The sequence below is a fragment of the Peromyscus leucopus genome, chromosome 3 (genome assembly GCF_004664715.2).
Source record: "Peromyscus leucopus breed LL Stock chromosome 3, UCI_PerLeu_2.1, whole genome shotgun sequence".
Lineage (NCBI taxonomy): Eukaryota > Metazoa > Chordata > Mammalia > Rodentia > Cricetidae > Peromyscus > Peromyscus leucopus.
The window spans coordinates 129,739,699-129,760,568 of NC_051065.1; the positions used below are offsets into that span (position 1 = coordinate 129,739,699).

General features: G+C 40.4%; 1 protein-coding gene across 9 annotated transcripts in view; it reads left to right on the forward strand.

Moving 5' to 3' along the window:
• Positions 1-20,870, forward strand: part of Sox5 (SRY-box transcription factor 5) — a 1,007,323-nt gene that overhangs the window by 798,583 nt on the left and 187,870 nt on the right. For all 9 annotated transcript variants that reach the window (XM_028891773.2, XM_028891774.2, XM_028891770.2 and 6 more), the window contains 2 exons: positions 2,872-3,044; positions 8,358-8,426. In XM_028891773.2, the coding sequence (XP_028747606.1) occupies positions 2,872-3,044; positions 8,358-8,426 (242 nt within the window). The remainder of the gene's footprint in view (positions 1-2,871; positions 3,045-8,357; positions 8,427-20,870) is intronic.

Sequence of the window (20,870 nt, forward strand, 5' to 3'; positions counted from 1 at the left end):
CTGGGCTACCAAGTGAGTTCCAGGAAAGGGGCAAAGCTACACAGAGAAACCCTGTCTCGAAAAACCAAAAAAAAAAAAAAAGAAAAAGAAAAAAAAACTCCATGTCATCATTTTCCAAATAGCTTTTTTTATGACTACAGAGTACTCCACAGTATAGATGTCCTGTTGCTGTATAATTATTCTGACTTGCTATTTAAGTAATTAATGGTTTTTACATTTAAAACAGTTATCGATTTGTATCTATATATATTTTTTTTATCACATTTTGATTTGTATTTCTCTAAGTGAGGTCTTAGAAGCAGCGAGTACCCTTAAATATGACATTGACTACTGATGGAAGGGTGCATGCTTTGGACTATGTTCAAATTTGGGGCTTTACTAGTAATATAGCATCATGATATCAAATGAATATTTCCATGGAGAAAAACTTTCTGAATATATTTGGACTATTTAAAGCTAAGGTAGAAAAGTCATATAGCTCATTTTCCTTAGTAAGATGTCTTTGGTTGTGATGGAATACAAATTTCTGAGATATATTAATTTAATTGGGATGATCTATTAACCAACTAAACAAAGCGAAAGGTTCAAATTAGTAAATATTATCCATAGGGGCAAAGAAGATGCTAAGAAGTTGGTCAAGTGCCTGCCTCACAAGTTTGAGGACATGAATCTGGGTACCCAGCACCCAGCATAAAAAGCCAGGTGAAACAGCATATACTTGTAATCCCATTACCAGGGCAATAGAGACAGGAGGATCCCTGGAGCTTTCTGGCCAGTCAGACCAGCTGATTTGCTGAAGTCTAGATTCAGTTATCCATCTGAGTTGATTAGAATCTAAAGCCACCCAAGGTTAGTCTTTGGCTTCCACTTGTGCAAACATGCATATAGGCACACACTCATGTAGACTACCTGTAAAACACACACACACACACACACACACACACACACACACACACACACACACACACACACACCTGCACATATGCACATAGAAATGATAAATGAATGGTAATGAAATATCACAAAAAAAATGATTCTTACCTTACTTCCACACAGAATCACTTTCTGTATATATGTTCCTTATAAATATTTAGAAACTGTATTTATGTTTTGTTTCAAGAGGGGACCTGATAATAAGCAACTCACTGTAGCTATTCTTTCTTTTAAAATGTGGTTTTTCTTCATAAACTTGTAGGGAGATGTTCAGTTGGTTGGCAAGGGTACCGAGGCTCAGTAGATCTGTCTCATTATGCACACAGGTGGCAAATGCATCATTAAAACAGTATTCAGTGTCTTCTGTTTGAAATGAACAGTGTAATTAAAGAGTATATCCTGCCCTATTGTTAGCTAGCACTTTACAATAGGGGTCTTGTTTCTCACATGAGTTCGAGAAGAACAATTCAGCTGGCCTCACTTCTGTCTCGGTGTGTAGCACACATTACTGAGCTATCAAGTATTGAACCTGACTTAAGATATTCAGGCATTTGTAGTATCTGGATCATGCCCTTCCTTTAAATGACCACCATGACTTGTCAGTTTCTAGATCTGTATATAATTTTGGATGAACTTAAGGTGATATCCATCTGCCAACCACATTTTGTCACTCAGTGGGAACCTGTTATGTTCTCAAGCTTGAATCTTCGCTTGTCAACTGTATTGTAGTTTTTAAAATAGCTCAAGATGATCTCAGACTTAGTTGGCTATGTCATAGAGCTCCCTCCTTGATTGTGGTCCTGGTGATAAATCCAGGGCCTCAGTCATCACCACATGTGCTCTGTTACTAGGCTATACTCAGGATCCAAGGTGTTTCCCCTATATCAATATAGGATTTCTCATGCTGAATCTTCTTGGTTGATTTATAAGTAACAGAGGGACTGGAGGTATGGCTCAGTGGTTAAGAGTGCTGTTGTTCTTCCAGAGGACCAGAGTTCAATTTCTATCACTTATATCAGTAGCCCACAACTTTCTGGAACTCCATGGGATCCAGAACACTCTTCTGATTGCTGGGGTACCTGCACACATGTGCATATATACTCAGACAGACACATAAATAATAAAACAAGTCTTACTGGAAAATGAAAGGTGCGTCTTATCTGTGATAATGCCTTGATCTCACCATAATTCACCTATTAATTTTTCCTAGTTTTGTCTTGCCTGTTTAGTTAGAACAAAAAGCAAAGATCAGGAACTCTGGCTCGGGCATCTTTGTATTTCCTGCAGGCCCATCATAGAACCTAAGAATCAAAAATGGTAGCTAGCAATTTATAATTTATTCATAAAAGATAAGAAAGCTATAGATTATTTATTATAAAAATGTCAGAAGGTCTGCTTATTATGGCATCCATTTTACTTCTGTGTGCATGTGTGTACATGCATATACATGTGAATTGGCACGTGTACACAGGTGTGAGTATGCTTACGGATACCAGCGGTTGATACCTGATGTCATTCTCACATACCCTCCACCTCCTTGTACAACTTAGTCTCTCCCTGAACCTGGAGCTTGCTGACTGGCTAGAGTGTTGTTCAGAAAGAACTCCAGGATCCTCTTCTCTCCATCTTCACAGCACATTTTGATTCCTGTGCTGACATCTTGGCTAGGACCTGAGGATCAAACTCAGGTACTTGAGATTGCAGAGTAAGCATTTTATTAACTGAGCCTTCTCCTGTGCCTGGTCCTGGTATTTTTGATAAGTAAATAACAATTGCTTTTCATTGCAGAAGGAAAACCTGAAAGAAGGTAGGTGTATGCCTTACCTATCACAACCAAACTTATAGTCAGTCTAGTTCCCCCTGCAGCAATATACTTGTCATGGAAACATGGCCACCTTCTCACCTCTGCTATGTGTCTTACTGTTGTGTTCCTTTCAGGGACTCCAGAGAGCCTTGCTGAGAAGGAACGGCAGCTCATGGGGATGATCAACCAGCTGACCAGTCTTCGAGAGCAACTCCTGGCTGCCCATGATGAGCAGAAGAAACTGGCTGCATCTCAGATAGAGAAACAGCGCCAGCAGATGGAGCTGGCCAAGCAGCAGCAAGAGCAGGTGAGAGAGACTGGGGAGAAGGGGATCCTCAGCCAGCTGCTGCCTGTTCTTGGTAAATACTGTTCTCAGTAGAGGAAGCTGCATAGTGTGCCCTCCCATTCCCAGTCCCTAGGAAGTAAAGGAAAAGACAAAAGTCAGACACCCCTCCCACCCTTGCTTAAAGACACTGTGTCACTACTTTGGTGGAACCATAGACATGGGGTGGGCTGACTTTCCTATCTCTGAGAACCTGCACTGAAATGCCTGAGATGCTCCTAAACTCAAACTTACCTTTAGCACCAGCATGATACCATCTGTGGGAAATCTGACAGCTATATGCATAGGCTGAGTCCCAACCAAAGCCCACGAGCACAAAGCATACTGTATACAATTATCTTCAAGACATGGATGCAAGATGTTCAGGACAAATATAGGAGTGTCATTTTAGGTTCGGTTCACCTCTCCAAAGATAACCTAGTACTTATGCACAGACGTTGAGAAATCCAATAACAATGACCTAAACAAAGCAAAACCCATGGACATCCAAATGCTTTTAGTCCCTAAGCATTCCACATAAAATACTTGTCAACCTTCAGTTGTAGTTTTACTGAGGGGATGAGGGCAGTCCCAGGAAAGAACTCTGTGAAATGTCATCCTCCACAGTTGACACAGTCACTGTGATTGTGAACTTAGCACCACAATGGTCTCTGTGAACAATCACTCATGGATGCTGGAGGGGCTGGTGGGCCCTACATCTTACTGTTGAACTGTTGACTATCGATAGATTCTGGGAGAGGAGGGGTCATTGTCTTCATTTGTATACTGGATGTTGAGCCTACATGGCTCTAATGTCTAAGCCCATAGTCACACAGACAGTCCTGGCTAGACTCTCTGGATCACAAAACGAAATGAATGGACACTAATATGAGAGAGAGATTTGTAGGGAAGAGACAGGTAGATGGGGTAGCAGGGAGATGGGAGTTAGTGAGGCATGAGAGTGGTCGGTGTGCTACTCTGTAGCTGTGTAAAAATCCACACAAAAAGCAAAACTAATCAATATGGTGTTGTATAACCATGGAAAGAATAAGAAACCATGGAGAGTTCTGAAAACATTTGCTGTAGGAACATTCTGAAAAAGAGTGGCTAATAATGGTGGCCACTAAGTTTTCTTTGAAGAGTAGATAGGATTTAGACAGGGAAGGAGAGTTCTCAAGGGGAGGCAGGAAGTTACATGATGTTGCTTTTACAAAAAGTTTTATATTTATATATAAGGGAGACTCTATGCCCAGGCAGTGTGGATAATGACTGTGGACGTAGAGGCAAGGGCTGAATGGAGAGTCACTGTTAATAGTGTTTGTTGAGTGAGTAGAAAGGAGAAAAGAGCTGATAAATATTGACCCTGGGTAGAAATGAGAGTAGAACGCAGGTTTGAACTGAGTGAGGAAACATCTGGGAAACATGATTTGAATAGTGCGGGGTGTTCTCCACACTTTTACCTTTTTTCACCTGGTGAAACTTTACTGTTTCATGAAAAATTATTCTGCTTTTGGGGGTGGGATGTTAATGGGTTTTTTCTTCTCCTTTTCCTTCCTTCCTCATTTTCCTTCTCCTCCTCCTCCTTTTCCTTCTCCTCCTAATTAGTATTATTTTGATATTTTCATATGTCTCACTGAATAGCCCAGGCTGTCCTATATTCTTAGCCCTCTTGGCTCCGCTGTCCAAATGGTGCGATTGCAAAGATCCACTACCATATCGGTTATATTTAATCTTAGTGAAATGCCTTATCACTTCCCTTTAAGGTGAACTTTTGCTATTATTGGATATATCTGTATTCTTGCTTCAGCCCTGTGAAAAGTTCTGACAATTTCTGTGACTGTAATTGGCCGGCTTTGTCCTCGAATTTCTAATGCCATCAGTCAAGTCACACTGTAGCTCAGATGAAGGGATCTTTTTGCAGAGGTCCCCTGCTTGCTTTGGAGGACCTGAGGCAGCTTGCTTTTTAAAATAAAAATGTGTTTCTCTGCTCAGTCCATTATTTGGTCTGACCCATCTATGAGTGTCATCAGTAGATTCTAGAACGTTTTCTTTTCTTGAGATCTCTGGTATTCTTGGAACCTCAGAAACTAGCCCTGAGATCTTTCCTGAGTGCTCTTTGGTGGTGGAGATGTCTGTTGGTGCTGCCTCCTCAGCCTGATGAGGGCCCTCGGGAGAGGCACAGATGAGGGTTCAGGCACCCAGGGCACTCTCTGGTCTAGTCATCTCTCTGGAGCAGCCATAGGCATCCCCATTCTGTGTTAAGAGGTCTTCTTCACTCCTCCTAAGGCTGGGGTCAGGAGCTCTGGAGTCATCTCACCCTGTAAAGTGCTTGACTCCTGTGTGTGAGGTGAGTCCAATCTCAGGTGTGGGGAGACAAACTTGTACTCCCCCAGCTGAGACAAGTATGGCCCTGAGGCCCAATGGCCAGTCAGTCCTGTCTACTTGGCAAGAACCAGAACAATTAAAGACCTGGTGTCAAAAAATATGGTAGACAGCATTTGAGGAATGATGGCCAATATTGCCCTGGCCTACACATGAGGGGGAGGGGGGAGGGGGAGAGTTGAAACTGACCCTTCTTTCTCTGTAGACCCTGATCAGCTTGGGATGTCATCCCTCTGCATGTGCTAATTGACACAGCCCTTACAAACATTCAGGTGTGTTTACCCATCACTTCAACCTTCCCACTAGATTCTTAGTGCTAGTCCATGGCTATCTGTTCAACAAATCTATATCGATCAGGTTCCAATCTAGGTATTAGAAGTTGAGAAGGACATAAAAACAATCCCCCAGTGAGCTACAGGACTTTTTTTCTGAGTATTGAGAAATACAAAGTGGAAGATTGCAAGTGAGGGTCCAGATGTAGAGTCATGCTCTGTTATAGCTGCTGTCTTAGGAAAACTGACTAGGAAATACTTGAGCAGAGTCCTGTAGAAGGTAAGGGAGCAAGCTACATGGAGGTCCCAATAGGAGGTCATAGCAAGTGCAAAGGCTCAGATACAGGAATAGCCCTGAGAAGCAGAAGCATGCTCAGTGTGTTCAAGAGGAAGGTAGGAGAGAACTACAGCAAAAGTGGAGAGTCAGGGCCACAGGAGGAGATGAAAGGGGAGAGGCAGGAGACTGAACTATATGGGCTTTCAGTCACAATGTGGTTGCTGCCTTGTACTCTTGAGTGGGGAAGAAGGGTTTTGAAAAGATGAATAGCATGGCATGCTATGTCTTTAAAAATATATCTATGGACACTAGCTTATAATAGACTGAGGAAGAAAGGGCAGAAACCAAAGAACAACAAATAAGAGCCTCTTACATCCATCTAGCTTAGATTGTGGCTTAGAACAGGAGCCAGGAGGGAAGGGCTGAAGTGGTCAGGTTCTTGATAGATTCTTGTGTCTCTGAAATGAAGTAATGCCATGTAAGAGACAATAACCAAACCTTGGCAAGTGAGTAATCATCTTAAAACAAAACAAACAAACAAACAATGCCCACCCCTCTTCTTACCTTTCTTCAGAAGAAAGGAGCTGTTCATTTTTATGCTCTAGCAGCAAGGCCGTAAGCCAGCATATTGGTCTGTAGCCATGAAGGAATAGCATAGCTTGTTATGTAATCACAGAAACATCCCCACTCTTTCCCCTTTCATCCTCAACTTTCTAATAAAGAAGTTAAAGGAAATGTTTATGTAATAAAAATGATAGGAGAATTCAGTATTCCTTGTAAGAATAAGATGCAGAGTTACCCATTACAGTGGTAAGCTTTGTGAGATCAGAGGCTGCTTCTCCAGGTTTTCATTAGAACTCATAATTTGTGAACTCATCTCCACACCACCTGGCTTTAGTAATTATACACTCATCTTGGCAAATGTGTACAAAACATGCACATGGTTTACCTTTACTGTGTTCTTAGGTGTTCCTATGAATAGGAAGTTCTTCAAAAAATAAGTAGAAAACCACATGGAGTCATAGCTTGAGGTGTTATACTGAGTCACATAGAAGGGACTGAGGGCCAGCAGGTGGGATGCCACTGCTCTTCCCTGAGGAGGAAAACCCCAAGGCAGTCATACGCAGGTCTAAATCTCAACTAATTTTAAGCCTGTTGAAGTTGGAGCACCCTTGAGTATGGGTCTGAAGCTTGAAACAAAAGTGCTGGTCATGAGAATGAGCATAGAACCAATTGGCATGTGTATGAAAGTAGACCAGGAGGGAAAGGAATGCCATATTTATAGTAAGACATTGAAGATTGCTGTATTTAATTAATGTAGAATAAAAAGAGAGTGTTAGGTCATAGAGCCAAAAGAGAAAGTTCAAGACCAAAAGCCTTGGAGGGTAGGTGTCTGATTAGATTGAAAAGGTGGGATCTTAACGCATTCTGAATGGGAAAAATTGGGCTGATTGGTGACCCTGGGAGACAAAAGTGCACAGATTATAAGAAACCCTGTCTTGAAAAAACAAAACAAACAAACAAACAAACAAAAAGAATATAAAGGATGGCTGCTGTGGATATCACTCTGTATAAATAAACACTGATTGGCCAGTAGCCAGACAGGAAGTATAGGCGGGACTAACAGAGAGGAGAATTGAGGGAACAGGAAGGCGGAAGGAGAGACTGCTGGAGCAGCCACCAGGACAAGGAAGATGTAAGGTACCAATAAGCCACGAGCCACGTGTCAAAGTATAGATGAATAGAAATGGGCTAAATATAAGAGTAAGAGCTAGACCTGAGCTAATGGCCAAGTAGTTTAAATAATGTAAGCGTCTGTATGTTTATTTTATAAGTGGGCTCCAGAACTGGCGGGACTTGGAGGGAGCTGGAGAGAAATTCTCCAGTCACAGATGGCTATTCCAGAAGTTTATGGGAGGCCAAAATGAGAATAGTATTAACACTAAGCAAAACAACCCAACACTTCATTGAGGCATCTAGTGTATTTGATGCCTTGGGCTACTCTGAACTTTGGTGCCTACAGCCCCTCTTTTCATCCGAATACTTTGTTTATAGGTTGACAAGGTCAGTCAAGGGACCTGTTGATACATCACTGTGGAGCATAATAACTGAAACCTCCCTTGTTTTACGATGATAGAGGTTCTGTTTAGGCTTCAAATGAGGTCTAAGTGGTCACTGAGATGAAATGGCTTCTTTGGTGCTCCTTAAGGGTGACCTGCTGACAGTTCAGCTCACGGCGGAGTGGTGTGGAGTGGTGTGGAGTGGTATTTGCATCAGTCAGCATCCGAGCCAATGTTGATGGGTAGAAGGTTGGTCTTCCCCACCCCAAGTCTCACTGTATTGTCAGTGTTTTCTGTTTCTCCACAGATCGCGAGGCAGCAGCAGCAGCTTCTGCAGCAACAACACAAAATCAACTTGCTTCAACAACAGATCCAGGTCAGAAACAGTATTTCAACATCCTTCCACTTAAAGCGAGACTGTCGTTTCTTAGTCTTGTATGACTTAATGCAAATGACCCCCAAGCTGGAAGGACTTCTGTCCCAATTCTTTCTATGTTGTCTATGTGATACAACTTTCAAGTGGTGACTCTGTCCCAGGCTGTACCTTGTCGGGCAGCATCCATCTGAGCAGGCTGCCAGCAGTTTCTGCCTTATACCTAGAAGGGATCATTATAGAGTGCTGTTTCACTCTTTTATGCTTTAGTGTTGGAAGATGAGCCTGGAAAGATTCCTAATGGGGCAGATGCAAGGACCCAGCAGAAAGGTACAGCTGGGTTGGGAGTAGAAACTTAGAGGTTCTCTTGACAGTTGCTTGTGATCAAAGTGGAGCATGGAGAAGGTAATGAGTCAGTGTGTGCCAGATCTCATGGCAGTTTTGCCTGGGGAAATCAAGTCCATTTTTATTCTATGAAGATCCACAATGTTAAGGGACATTGATAAGGAAGACACCTGCCCTGGTAGTAAATGATGAAATTAATCATCAGAGGAGAATTCTTTTCTGATATGTACTAAGGACATAGAGTTTAACAGAATTCTTTCCTCTCCATTTCAAAGCCCCCTTTCCTGGTAGCACTTATGTCTTGAAGACTCAAAGTTAGATGATGCCATCAATAAAAAGCATAGCATAGGAGTCTAGTAAGGTATAATCCCATCATTCCTTAGGCTGAGACAGGATGCCTAAGGTTCCAGGCTTGCCTAGGGTACATGAGACCCTGTCTTAAAAAAACAAATAGGCAGCAACCATGAACTTTCACATAGTGTTAGGACACATAGTATCTGCTGGACACCTAACTCCTGCCATCTAAAACTGGGACACATGGGGGCCAGTGCTTTGACTTCCTGTGATATCTGTCTGGAAGTAACAGTTCTGTTCAGGATTAAGTTGGGTTTTATTTCATATTTGGATAGAAATTCATCATTCTTTCGAACTTTTCTATTGGGGATATAATATTTTATACTGTAAATATTATAGAAGCAAATGTAGAAAATATTTCATTCAGGTTATCAATATGGCCTTAATTTATTTACTAACCACATTTCCTCCATTTTATCTGACTGAGTCAGCCACTGTGACTTTATCCTAGGGTGTGTGGACCAGTGTTTATTTTTTTGCCATGTGCCTTAGGCAAGAACTTTCCATAGCTTAAATTGCATTTGTCTCTGAAAATACTTATCTGATATTCTGATCTTTGTCTCTGTTTCTTTCAAATGCAGCTGTAACACCTTGTAGAGATCAACATACCAACAGGCATTATTCATCTGGTTTGTTCCATTGTTGCTTCCAACATCACAAAACAATGAATTCCAGTTTCTACATTATGGAACATTGAACTATACAGTTATCTTAGCTACGATTAGACTGCCCCGAAACTCTTTGTTTTAGTTTCAAATAAAGGCATTTAAGTGGTCCACCTATTAAGAAAGGCATTTGCCATTCTCCATGGGTTACATAGCTGTACTCGGTGGACTAGACTAATTTTGAAGACTTAGAGCTCAATAGTTTTACACAGGACTGGCATGTTTCTTCACAGAATGGTGACATGGTCAGTGTTTCTCTTTAGTTGGTCTCTCTGAAGGTGAGGTTAATTTAGGTATCTTTTTCCCCACTTGAAATACATCTTTCAATTAAAGGAAATGAGTGCCTTTTCACATTGATCACAAGCACCCACATTAAAATCACTCTTGACCTGTGGATGTTATCTCCCCAACCCTTCATGATCACAATGATGGTAAGTTATGCTCTGGAGTTGCTTGTTCTGAGGCAAAAACCTCACACAGATTTGCACAGGAAATTGTTTCCTTAGATCACTGAGGATCAGTTCTTTGTGAAGTGTTTTCATGGCTCTTAAGAGCAACATTTGCTCTGAAATCCAGGATTTTAATTGGATTGAATATTCTTTTTATATATTTTATGCTAGAGGCTTAATGGGGTTACCATCTCTGACAGGACTATTCACACAACCCCTTGAGGGTTAAAAAGAAGAATTAAAGGGGTTTATGTTATGTTTTAAAATGCCACAAATAATTAACTCTATAGACCCATTCATCTCCCCTCAAGAACATGTCTAGGTCTTTATGAAAATTGATGCTGGGACCATGGAAGCTTCAACTTTCTTTCTCCACATGGCAGCAGTATCTCTTAAGATGCTCGCCTATTAGCCTTAAAAGAATGAGAGATTTTATTCCCACCTGTTGTGTCCAGTCCTTAATGCACCATAATACATGGAATGGCATTTATAAAGATTGTAGAAAAAGCTGTCTTCTCAGGTATTTTTTTTTTAAGGAGAAACCTCTGTTATTGGCATTTCCTTTTTTTCTCTATTTGAACTTTCTACAGTAATAACTTTCTAGCAATGTATTTCCTGATTTCCTTTTTACAGTAAGTCACTCTCTGTCTGATGTGGATGTTGCTCTGTGTTTCCCATAATGAACCAAGGCTGGCGGTCCATCTTGACCCAACTCACTGTAGGGAAACCTTTCAGGAAGGAGAATAAGTGACCACCACTCAACTTCTCTATGACAACAAATTGAGTGTCCTCCGAGAAGCACATTTCTTTTTTTATTGGAACTTCTGAGGAGATGGAGTTTCTGTAGCTTTGGGGGAGGTGTTTATAGGCATGCCTTAGTTTATGTTTTTGCCCATTTTAAACAGTACTGGATGGGAGGTATGGGTTTTCTATGAACAGTGTTAATCCAATAGTGTGTTCAAGTATGAAATCCTTTAATACCTTTAAGATAGCCTTCTGCTTCTCAGATGCATTTGTCTCATGATTCCCGTTCTGGACTTTTATGTTTGAACTTTAAGAGGATCACATAATTTACTCCATCTCTTGCTCTGATCAGCTTCTAACCCATTGTTCCTTGTGTTCTCTTGGGGAAAAAGAATTAATCATTTATAAGCCACTGTTACTGTTTTGGATCCATAAGGTAAGCAAGCAGGATTAGTCACGGTTCTGGCTCAGTGACTGCCCAGGGCTCCGTGGGAGGGACAGAAGCACCGTGTCCCCCTGGTGTGCCCACTGGGCAGTGAGCATTCCAGTCCACCCACAGGAAGACACTCAGCCCTTCAGCTTGCACCTCAGTGGTTTCTCTGAGGAGAACTGTTCCTGACTGAGCTGCCCTCGAATCAATCTTCACATTCACCTTGTCAGACCAGCAACACTAAGACACTGGTCCTCTGAGGCTCTTCATTCTCAGCTGTGAAGTGGGAATCCCCACACCTAAGTAGGGACACCTCTGAGAAAACTCATTTGGTGAAAACACACTAAATTAGTAGGGAGAAAAATGTGTTCTTTCAGTAATTCTGGGGCCCAATAGCTTTAGCATCTTTTTAAAATCACACATTGATTGTGAGGAGCACACACACAGACATTACACAAGCACACATCACATATATACTCACATGCACATAAACAGCCACTCACAGATACTCACATACATATATACACAAAGAGATAACTCACATATACATATATATACACACAGAGATTCGTATATACATGTATACATCTATATACACACTCACAAAGAAACACAAGTATATATACACACAGTCACTCACATATATACATATACACATTCACACACATATACACACATACATACAGTCATACTCATATACATACAGACACACACAGACAAACATACACACAGAGAAATACATACAAATATTTATATGAACACACAATACAGAAAGATGCATATATATACATGGAAATTCATACACATGCATAAATATATATATACATAAGCAAACAAAGATTTAAACATACAAGCATATACATATATACATATACATGTCAAATATGCACCCTTGCATACACATGCATATATATATATATATATATATATACACACACACACACACTGATGCATACAAAAGCACACACACATATAGACAAACATCTATCCATATACATGCATTACACATGAGCAAACATACATACACAAGTATACACACATGTCCACACACACACACACACACACATGAACACAAGCTGCATGAGGTCATCACTAAAATTGAGAGTACAATGTGCCAGATCCATGGGATTTCAGAACTTTAAGGGGTTTTCAAAAAGTTTATATTTAAAACCATCTCTCATTGTCACATCTGTGATCTGAAACACTTAAGATTTGATTTTCCCAGTGTCTGGAAAATGGGGATAGTGGCTGCTTCTAAACATCCGAGTTCTGGCCCCATTCATTTCTATTCTACCAATATTCTACCATTTAAGGCTTAATGATCCAACTTTGAAAATGAGGTCCCGCTCCCCCACCCGGGAACTTAAGCTTACAAAGTCAAAATGCAACTTGACTTAGGTGGGATTGAATGATTAAGTTGCAGTCATGGGCTCAACCAATTTGTGATAAAGCCTTCATTTTATTGGAGCCAAAGTTCTCTGGGCTCATTAGAATTTGGGTAATTCTTGATAAATTATTATGCAGAAAGCAACCTACTGAAATACCGTATTGAAAATATAATAATGTTAGCGGTGACATAATCGTGCTTGGCTGGCCTGCTGATTTATGATTTCTTTCCCTGAGTGTGGTAAGTCAGAGGCATTTTACTCCCCTCAATAAGACCCACATACATGAGCACAAAGAGATCACAGGGTAACCTTGTCTCTTTGGGAGACTGGAAATGCCAAGAATAAACAGCAGGCCATTAAGGTAGCATTTGAACCTGAGAAGGGAATTCATTAACCCCTTGAGTTCCAGTTAAGTTTGTACTGTTTGAAGTACAAATCCTGTGACTGGATGGTGTGTGTGTGTGTGTTCTTGACATTGAGATAGGTGACTAGAAGAAGGCACAGGGAGGTGGAAGTCATTTCATGAGCTTCCTGCCTGGTCTTCTGTCTTTCACTTTTTGGAAACAGAGCTGCTTGGGCGGGAAGGATATGGCCTGACAGAGAAGTAAAGGGAGCTGACTGACAGCAGGTCAGCAGTTCTGGCTTTTCCTCAGAAGAGACACCTGGAGTCCCTGGGAGATTTCTACTTTAATAGTCTCCTGGTAATAGCCTACTGACAGGATTGCAGGCATTCCCATTATCTCTCTCTCTCTAGACAGAGACAAGGGTGGGTTGACATGCTTCTATACCATCATTTCTATCACTAAAGCACATGTTATATGGCAAAATGGGCATTGGAAATAAAGAAAGCAACCATGAGGACCCCTGATCTTTATCTCCTGTGTGTGTGTGTGTGTGTGTGTGTGTGTGTGTGTGTGTATCCGTGTGTCCGTGGGTCTGTGCGTCTGTGTGTGTGTGGTGGCTCACATCTGTTATTCTAGTGTTGTGGAGGTGGAGGCAGGAGGATTACCATGAGTTTGAGGTCAGCTTGACAAAAGAGTGAATCACGACATAGAAGAGACTACACTGTGAGACACAATCTCACCAGCAACAAAAATAACAATAAACCCTCAAACCAAATATAATTCTATCACTATTCTGGTAGTCAAGTGACCCTAAAAACACAGACATCTCCAGATCATTTATTATTATTATTATTATTATTATTATTATTATTATTATTATTGCTTTGCTGATATTGTCTTTCATCTCTGCCTGGAACATCACAGTATAGTTAAGTGTCTATCACATTATTATAGTAGGTACTCTTAACTTCAGTCTCCTCATACCTGCGTTCCTGTTCAGTGCAGTCTCTTCCCACTTGCCCATGTTAAACAAGGATACCCTCTCTCCCCTCACTCCCAGAAGCCTGTTACTCTTTTCTGTATGTTTTCTCTGAACACAGGATACTATACATGTGCATTACCTACAAGTTTTCCTGACAGTTGAAAATCAGGCAATATTTACATTTAAATATAAAGAGACAGACTGGCAGGGCATCCCATATCTTTCTACACAGTATTTCTCTGTCCGTAATTTCTAATTGCTTTTTCTTTATTTTTCCTAGTTTCCTCTTCATAGCTTTAGCCTCATTATTTCCTTAAATTTCTGAAAAGCCTTAAGGATAAGTAAAATCGCCAGGTGGTGGTGGCACACGTCTTTAATCCCAACACACAGGAGGCAAACCAGGTGGATTTCTGTGAGTTAGAGGCCAGCCTGGTCTACATAGTGAGATCCAGGACAGGCACCAAAACTACACAGGAAAACCCTGTCTCAGAAAACAAAACAAAAACAAAAACAAACAAACAAGACTAAGTAAACTCTCCAGAGTAACCCTTTCTTTGATGGCTGCTTTCCTGCCTTTTACCCTTTTGTTTGGGATGAATTAATTAAACAGTCATGGTTACATGTGCAAAGGATTTAAAGAGTTTAACCATGACTTTTAAACTTGTCCGTGTCATTATTGAAACTCATACTAAAAAAAGGGATGTCCACATTCCTCTTAAGATGCCGACTATATGAAAGTTCTGTTGATGACAGTGTTTAGGAGTTCTGATCTGGGGTTTGAAACAAAACTTGACTTGAGCTCTTCACCAAAAGAGAGATGGGGCCTCAGGGGAAGGTGGGGGGGGGGTAAGATCTGTGAAAGGAAATCCTTCCCTCCCTCCCTCCCTCCTTCCTTTTCTTCTTATGGTCTTTTTATTTGGGGCCATTTTCTTACCCAGATAATTGTTTCATCTGAAGTTAGTATAGCTGAAGCCTGAATCAAAAAAGTCTGCAGGGAAATTCACTTGGAGGCTTCACCTAGAGCATCATATCCAAACCTTACCTCTGTTTGATGAGCTGCTCTTTCACAAGCTGCAAATATGACCATTATATCGGAGGAGAGTCTGGCCCAGACAAAACGTGATGGCAGGTTTGCCCTGAGTCCCCAGTGTTTCCCTGGTTGCTACCTGTGCACGGACTTAGTTGATCCTTGTCTCTTGATCTGTGATCCATGTCCTGTCAATTTACAAAGTAGGGCCTATCTGCACTTAGATAAAACCATGGGGACGTGACTGTCACCAGTGCAAACAGCACAGATCAAAGCAAACAGAATGTGGGGCTGAAGTCAGAGCTGGCCTAACGTAAACTCCGGTTTGCTGTTTGTCCACCCCATGGGGTAGCAAAGGAAATGCTCCTGGGTGGAGTGTTCACAGAACCCGTGGAGTGTTTGAGTTCCTGATTTTAGAGAGAATTCGGGAACATAGACGATTAGAAACCAGTGAAATTATCAGAATATTAACAGATGAGCTATTGCATGAAAAACAGAGATGTCACAGGTCAGGACCCATGCCCCAGGCACCCTTAGCACAAAGAAAATGTGTATTGGTTCCTAGACATACAAATTACTTTTGTTTCTGGGCTTTTGCTGGTGAGTATTCATGAAACTTATGAACAAAGTAAAACTCATTGATATTTTTACTTTATGTGTATGTATGTTTGCATGCACCTGTGTGTATTTATGGAGTCGGGTCCACTGGTAACTAGCTAAGACCCTGGGAGCACAATTTTAAAACAGTGAGAAATGAAGCTAGTTTATTGTGTCATAGTTTTTGTTTTTAATACCTGCCCCATAAGTCACAAGGGTCACCTGCCCCGTAACTCATAAGTGTCATCTCTGTTTTCATCATGAAGGAGAGGCAGAGCTTGTTTCTTCAATGATAAATGTCCTGGAAACAGTATACTCTCTGTCATCGTCATACTTGAGTGCCAAGCAGCTCTTTGTAAAGATGAAGAATCTTGCTTTCTTGTAATATTATTCAGGACACACACACACACACACACACACACACACACTCACACACACACACTCACACACACGCTTCCTCTGCCCTGTCTCAGCTTTGTTTTGTGAAACTTCTGCCATTAATAAAGGGTTGACTCTCCACGGTTCTCCTTCCCTGACTTGTTTCCTCTCCTGTCCTGACTTCCTTGTTGCAGTGTGTTTACATGATGTTTTGAAAGAAATATCTCAGTTTCTGTCTCCATAGTTTAAATGGCTCTCTGTTTAGCTTGGGTCCACATCCCGATGCCTACCTAACTTATTCAAATAGATAATTAATAGACACCTCAAATCTCAATTTTCTAAACATAACCTTTATCCCCTAAAAATCTGTTCTTTGCTAATTTGATCATTGCTAACTGTGGGATGATTTGTCACTTGATTTGGTCAAAACCCCAGAATATGCCCTAGTTTTCATTTTCCCATAGCTCACGTTGAGTCCATTAACTCTGGTTTACCTTCAGAACCTACCAGCTCACCAGCGTTTTGCACTGACTTTCTAATCTAGGCTTCCAGCACCTCCCTTGAGATAATCGCACCAGTCCTCACCTTCCATCACTGGGCCCCTTCACTACACTCATTATTAGCTACTTGTGCTTACCACCCCCAAGACACCCAACAGAAACAGGAAGGAAGTATTTATTTGAGCTCATGGGTTTAGAGAGTTCATTCATGGTTGCTTGGTCACTTTTGCTCGGCAGAACATCAGGGTGGCAGGAATGTGCAATGGTGGCTGAACTTCACTCACTTCTTGTCAGATAGAAAAAAAGGAGACATAGGAAGGACCAACATGAGATACCACCCCAAAGAGATGTCCCAGTGATATATTTCCTCTAACCAGTCCCTACCTCCTGGTTTTATTTTTATACCAACCTATATCACCAACAGATGATGCATCTTTCAAGAGAACACTCTATTGCTGAGGGCCTCACCCTGATGATTCTCTGGAAATAACATTGACACACTGAACATGCATCACTGATCCCTTAAGCATCCCTTTACTGACCAAATTGACAACCAAAACTAAACACCAGAGACTATCTAAGCAGATCTTGCACTTTGCTGCTACTATGATAGTCTCAATCTGGATAGTATGTAAGCATGCTCAAAATGATTTCATTTATAAACTCATGTTCCTTAGCTTGGTCCATAGACTGAGTCTCTGCCACTATCTCAACTTCATCCTTTCATCCCCCTCACTCTGAAGATCAGTCCTTCCTGGTTTTCAGAAACAGGCCAAGAAACTTCTAGAATCAGTGCATGGGAATTTCCCTCCACATCCCCCAGGGTCTTTGAATGTGGTCATTTGGGGAGGTAGCCTCCAATACCCTGAGGCATAGTCCCCTGCTTCCATTTTCAGATTCCTTCTTACCTACGGGGCAAGTGCATTTACTCGGAGTTCGCTTGTTTGCTCTGCTCTCATACCGCTAACATGCACTTGGCAGTAATTTCTTTAGAGTCAACAATTCTGTCTTTCTCACTGATATAATCAAGTACCTGGAACAGTGTTCTGGTAACTAAATGACATAAATGTATTTATAGAATGAATGAGTCCGTGAAAAAACAAATTAAAACACATTACCCATTATGTAGTATAGAAAAGATTAAGCCTGACAATAATTTCGTATTTCTCTTTTAAAATTTTTATTGTAATTACTTGTGTGTGTGTGTGTGTGTGTGTGTGTGTGTGTGTGTTGTTGACACTTTGACAGTTCAACATTTATACACTGAAAAGGTACCATCCTCCTCTCTCCACTTAAGTCTGCCGACGAGCAATTTAATTCAGATAATCACTGAAAATGAGACAAACTAGACTTATCAAACATAATAAACCCAGCAAATTGGCAAATGTGACAGGATTTGTTTTAAGAAAGTCATTTAGCTTTGCTTTCTGCAGTAAACAGAACAAGAGACAGTTCTTTTATAAATGGAGAAAGTAAATATTTATACATGAGGAAGATGTGTCCCGCACGCCTAAGCATTGCACAGAACTAACTCTTCATTTATCAGCACTTTGAAACCTAGAATTCTGTACTCATAGAAGAAATATTGGTTATTTTTTGTTGTTCTTGATCCAATTGTAGTATCTAAATAAGTAATTAACACAGGCAGACTAACTGTCTTTCATAATAGAAATATACATGTGACAAGACTAATGAGGTTGTTTTTATATCACACATACATACTGCATTATAGACCCATATAAATTAAAATTTTCCATGTATGTTGATGTACACATGCATACACCTCTGTATCAATATATATGCTGTTTCTGCTTCCCGTAGCCACCATCAATTTGTGGATACCGTTTAGTTTTTCTTTTAACTTCCACATCATACTTTCCTGACCAGCACCTATATAGACACCTGTGCTGAGCTGTGGAATGCATTTCCTAGTTGTTTTCTCTATTTATTTTGTATTTTATTTCCCCATCCCATGATTCATTTCTTCATCTGACTTTTCTTCTTATTGTCCTGTTATATTCTATATTTTCATTGATTACATGTTGAACATGAATCTATAGAATGACTCAAAATTACTTTATTGTAGAGTGATATGTATGTGAATGAGAGAGAGAGAGAGAGAGAGAGAGAGAGAGAGAGAGAGAGAGAGAGAGAGAGAGAACTGTCCCAGAGTGTTAGTATAATATATTATGCTGTCTTTTCATGATAGATGGCTTGTTGTCATGAGCACCCATGTTGTACAGCCATAAAAAGAGGCGGGACAGGGCTGCAGTAGCGTAAATCAAGAGATAACAATAAAATTCTTCTGTTGCCTGGTAGAGGTGTTTAGAATGTGTTTTCTTTATATCTTCATCCGCCCCTAATTGAGGATGCTTTAAAATTGAATGACTAGCAGTCAAAACGTGTTTGCTTCAAGCTGAGAAGAAAAGTGCCGGTGTCCCCGCTTCCAAACTGATTGCGCTTTGTACACAGCTGACAGGGACAGTCACTTTGAGTGACTGATAAGTGGGAAGCTTCGCCACTTATCAAAGAATGCAGGCTGGAAAGAAAAGACTGAGCCGTTTAGATGCTCTGGCATGTTCAAAATAACATCTTACATCAGTCAGACCCAGAAGCACTAAAAGACATTTGACAATGAAGTAATGTATATAAAAAGGTGGTATTGCGTGTGTGGAGATGGAGAGACATAGAAATTATCCCACAAGCAAATAGCTACAAAGAGGTGAGAGAAAAACGCATTGTAGTTAAGGTCGTGATTCCAGAGATGAAGCAATGGTTACATAATATGAGCACATTTGTGATGGAATTTGCAATTAGTTGGAAACATTACTTATAGAAATATGTTTCTGTAGACTCTTGCATTATTTATATAAGCAGGTACCTTTGACACAGTGACACCTGGAAGCACCTGAATTATAAAGATGTCACACTCCCCACTCCAGGCACAGGTAGTCATTTCCTCCCCTAGGAGTCTCAGTTCACACTCTTCTTACCTTCTCCTGCAAATATTTAATATTTATATTGTGTGTTTAAAATATTCTGCCATGCCTAAGTAGAAGCAGTATGTCTGTAGAATAGAGTTAGATATGTTTTTCTTTTCATTTTATACATAATGTTAAGATAATTCTAAAGAAAATCTGTAGATGTGGATTCCCTGAGTGCAAGTTTCCCAAATTAAAAACATTCCTAAAAAGGACTCTTGCATACTCAGTGATTAGGTCACATGTCCTACTTGAATATTTTGGGCATTCATTTTCCAGATGCTTCATCTGAGTATTCATACACTTCATTATTCCTGGGATCCTTAATAAGATAGAGGCAATGACCTCAATGAATCCCAGCCCTCCAGTACAAACACGCTATTTACATAACTGATTTCAGTTGGATAACCCATGAAAACACTTGTATCAGTCAGAATAAATAACATATCCCACTGCTTGATTTGAAGATAAGGTCATAATAAATATATTCACAGTTAATTCTTCTGACTTTCTAGCTTGTTTCTAAGATCCAGTAAACTAAGTTTCTGGGGTAATCTTTTAATTAATTGGTGGGTAGCCAACTTTATGCTTGAGAGTATAACTGATGTAAGATGAAAGAATACTAATGTTTAGTGTGAACAATGAACTTGAGGTATGCTTGGAAGATAAGCTTTTGAGTGAGCAGGAGAAGAATATCCTAGAACAATGTCCAACCACAACCATCTATAGATGGTCACAAGTCCTTGGGTCATAAGGAGACTGCTGAAGGCCACCTTTATCCAGGCTGTGCCTTTTCATTGCAATATTTTCTTGGTGAAGGAGGCAGCTGTGTGAGGCAGGGTTCTGCTGTAAGCCATTGCCCTCAGCATGGGTCAGCATGTTAATTAGTACTGAATTAACCTTTGGATTGATTATAAAAATAAAAGAAAAATAGAATTTAGATGAAAAACTTGTTAAACTTTTCTTTTGTTGATAAAAATGTGGTCCAAAAATGATGACAGCCCGGCCCAAGGCCTTAAACTAATTAGATATGATCCTGCTGCAGCTTTCACATCATTCCTACATATAATCACACCAAATACAAGGGTTGCAGCAGGACACAGGTACTTATGGAAACAAAAGGAACATCCAGTCTGCAGAGCCTGATAAACTGAATTTACTTTATCAGTAATTTGGCACAAATATTAACTCTCATACTACATTGGGACAATATTTGAGTGTTTATGTAAAAATTATAAATGGTGTCCTTTATCCAAAAACAGA